Source organism: Sander vitreus, unplaced genomic scaffold (assembly GCF_031162955.1).
Source record: "Sander vitreus isolate 19-12246 unplaced genomic scaffold, sanVit1 ctg455_0, whole genome shotgun sequence".
Taxonomy (NCBI): Eukaryota; Metazoa; Chordata; class Actinopteri; order Perciformes; family Percidae; genus Sander; species Sander vitreus.
Window position 1 is genome coordinate 42,910 of NW_027595565.1, and position 2,432 is coordinate 45,341.

The window sequence follows — 2,432 nt, forward strand, 5'->3', positions numbered from 1 at the left end:
CAATGTAGGTCTTATCAGAGTGGTTCAAGAATAACTTCAATAGAGCAGGGGGAAATAAAGATTTCCTGAAGAGTCACAGAATTATTGCAGCCTTTAGAAAAAATATTAACTTAAAAGATATCTTGGTGAAAGCAAAGTTGAAGCCTTTAACTGAACCTAAAGTGAGGTCACATGGAGAATTTAACAGGAAATATAAATTGGTACAAAATCAGAGCAAAAAAGAGGTGTTTAAAACACAAAAAAACACAAGTGTGCATACCAAAAACTGTGTTTATTTAATAAGATGCTTACAATGCTCCATACAGTATGTGGGTGAAACAGGAAGCACATTACTTACAAGATTCACACAGCATAGGTATAATATATGCAGACAAAAAAACATTAATATCCCTCTAGTCAAACATTTTATTGAACATGATTGGATCAATCTTACAGCCACCATATTAGATTCAAACCCCAATTGGTCTCAGACTCAGAGGTGAAGAGCTGAAAAAACTTCCTCAAACTGGGGACTCTATTACCCACAGGTCTCAATGAGAGGTGAGGGAGACTTGGCCTGGCTGATTTCTACGGTTTGTGCATTGTCCTTTTCTTAATCCTAACCCCCCCTAACGCTAACCCTATTAGATTCAAAGGGAATGTTCAGGACGTGGTCAGCTTGGCTGCCGCAAAGAGTTTGTCTCTATTTCCCAGGACATTCCCCACTCAACTTTAACAAAATAGGAAACAAAATAGGAACTTACGGTTTATGCGCGTCGCTCATCTTTATAACCAGTCTCTATTATAATCAGTCCAAACACCCTTCCTTCCCTCCCCCATCCCCCCCCTCCCTCTCTCTCTCTCTCTCTCTCTCTCTCTCTCTCTCTCTTTCTTCCTGGCTGTTCTAGCTTTCCCTCTTTTGGGCGTGCACCCATTGGCTTTCCCGCCTTCCCCCCTGGCCGTTCTGACGTCCCCCACTCTGTGGGAGCGCCAGGCGGTTATGGGATTACGGGGAGCTGTGGGCGTCTGGTTGTTTTTCCGTCTCCCCCCTGCCCATTCCGACGCATCCTGCTTAGGTTAGTGCGCCGGTGGGTTATGGGAGGCGGAGGGCTCCTGATGATGCATACTCTTTCTCTCCCCCACCTCCTCCAGACAGAGGGATGGGTCTTTCTCTCCCCCACCTCCTCCAGACAGAGGGATGGGTCTCTCTTTTTCCTCCCCACCTCCTCCAGACAGAGGGATGGTCTCTCTGTCCATAAGGATGTAATTGATCCTGAGTTTCCTCTGCATGTCCCTCCACTTGTGGTAGAAAACGCGCCCCCCCTCATATCCCTTCTCTTTTGAATCCTCCTGAGTGGGAGGAACGGCATGCAAAGTCACAGGGAACTCATCCACAAAATTGTCCCATGTCATGCTGGCCTTGCGCTTTGCAGACATGACAGTGGACGTGCTCCCCTCATCCTCCAGTGGTCTATGCCTTCTGCAGAAACGATTGATTGCTGTGGTGGCATGGGTCAGGGGCGTGCCGTTCTTCCCCAAGAAAAACCTGTCCTGGTCGGATCCTGCGGCTACTTGGCCCTTCAGGTAGACTGACCGGATGCTGGCCATGTAACAGCTGAACCAGGCTACTTGTTGGAGTGTCAGGGTGAAGCTGTCCTCTACTCCACAGAAATTTTCACAACAGCACCCTGGTTGACCCTAGCTCGCCCAAACCACTCCTGCACGGTCAGCTCCCTGACCTGCCGGGTTGTCTTGTGGAGCTCCAGCACCAAGATTGCAATACAAAAGTTCCTCAGGTCTGCCAACCTACCCTCATCCAGAGTTTCACCCCGCTGGAGCCTGCAACAGGTGTCGTCAGCGGTGGCCTTGAAACTACTGAGCAGGCTGCACTTGCCAGTGGAGGAGAGGGACTGCCTCGTTGAACTGGTCCCCGGTTCCTCGGCCGAGCCACTGGTCGCCGTTGCAGCAGCCAGCGGCACATTGGTGACCAGAAACCCACGTTGCAGGAACGTCTTTGTCAGAGTGCTGCATGTTGTGTCGTCGTGCACTATGGCAGATAAATCACTGTAATCCCAAATGCGTCCTTTCCTTGCCCACTGCAGCTGGGACTCCTTGGCTCGCTGTAACTCGGCACTGCGCTCCTCTGGGGTACAGTTCTTCATGCAGACCCGGGCCAGGTGGGTGGGGAGTTGGTCCTGGGAAGTCTTGCAGATCAGGCAGCAGACTGGGTTCCTCCACACTCTGGCAGATTCCCTAGAGAAGAAAAAACACATTTATATACAGGTCAGAACAGAGCGGACATTGCAAAAGGGGGGTCTGTTCTATAAGCAGCATATGAGATCTTACATTTGTGACTGTAGGCTGTTCCTTGCCGAAAATCTGTCTGTGGAGGCCTTTTCGCCACTGCCCTCAGTCCACTGCAGCAGCTTCCAAGAGATTCTGGTCTTGTGGTC

The 2,432-nt window shown here is 50.0% G+C and overlaps 1 protein-coding gene across 1 annotated transcript; it reads right to left on the reverse strand.

Annotated features, from left to right (window-relative positions):
* Positions 1-258: 258 nt before the first annotated feature.
* On the reverse strand, positions 259-2,426 carry LOC144514118 (uncharacterized). Its single transcript, XM_078245311.1, has 2 exons — positions 2,326-2,426; positions 259-2,232 (listed from the first exon to the last, which is right to left on the reverse strand). Coding segments are annotated over exons 1-2 (597 nt in total). The 5' UTR covers positions 2,328-2,426; the 3' UTR covers positions 259-1,637.
* Between the last annotated feature and the right edge of the window lie 6 nt (positions 2,427-2,432).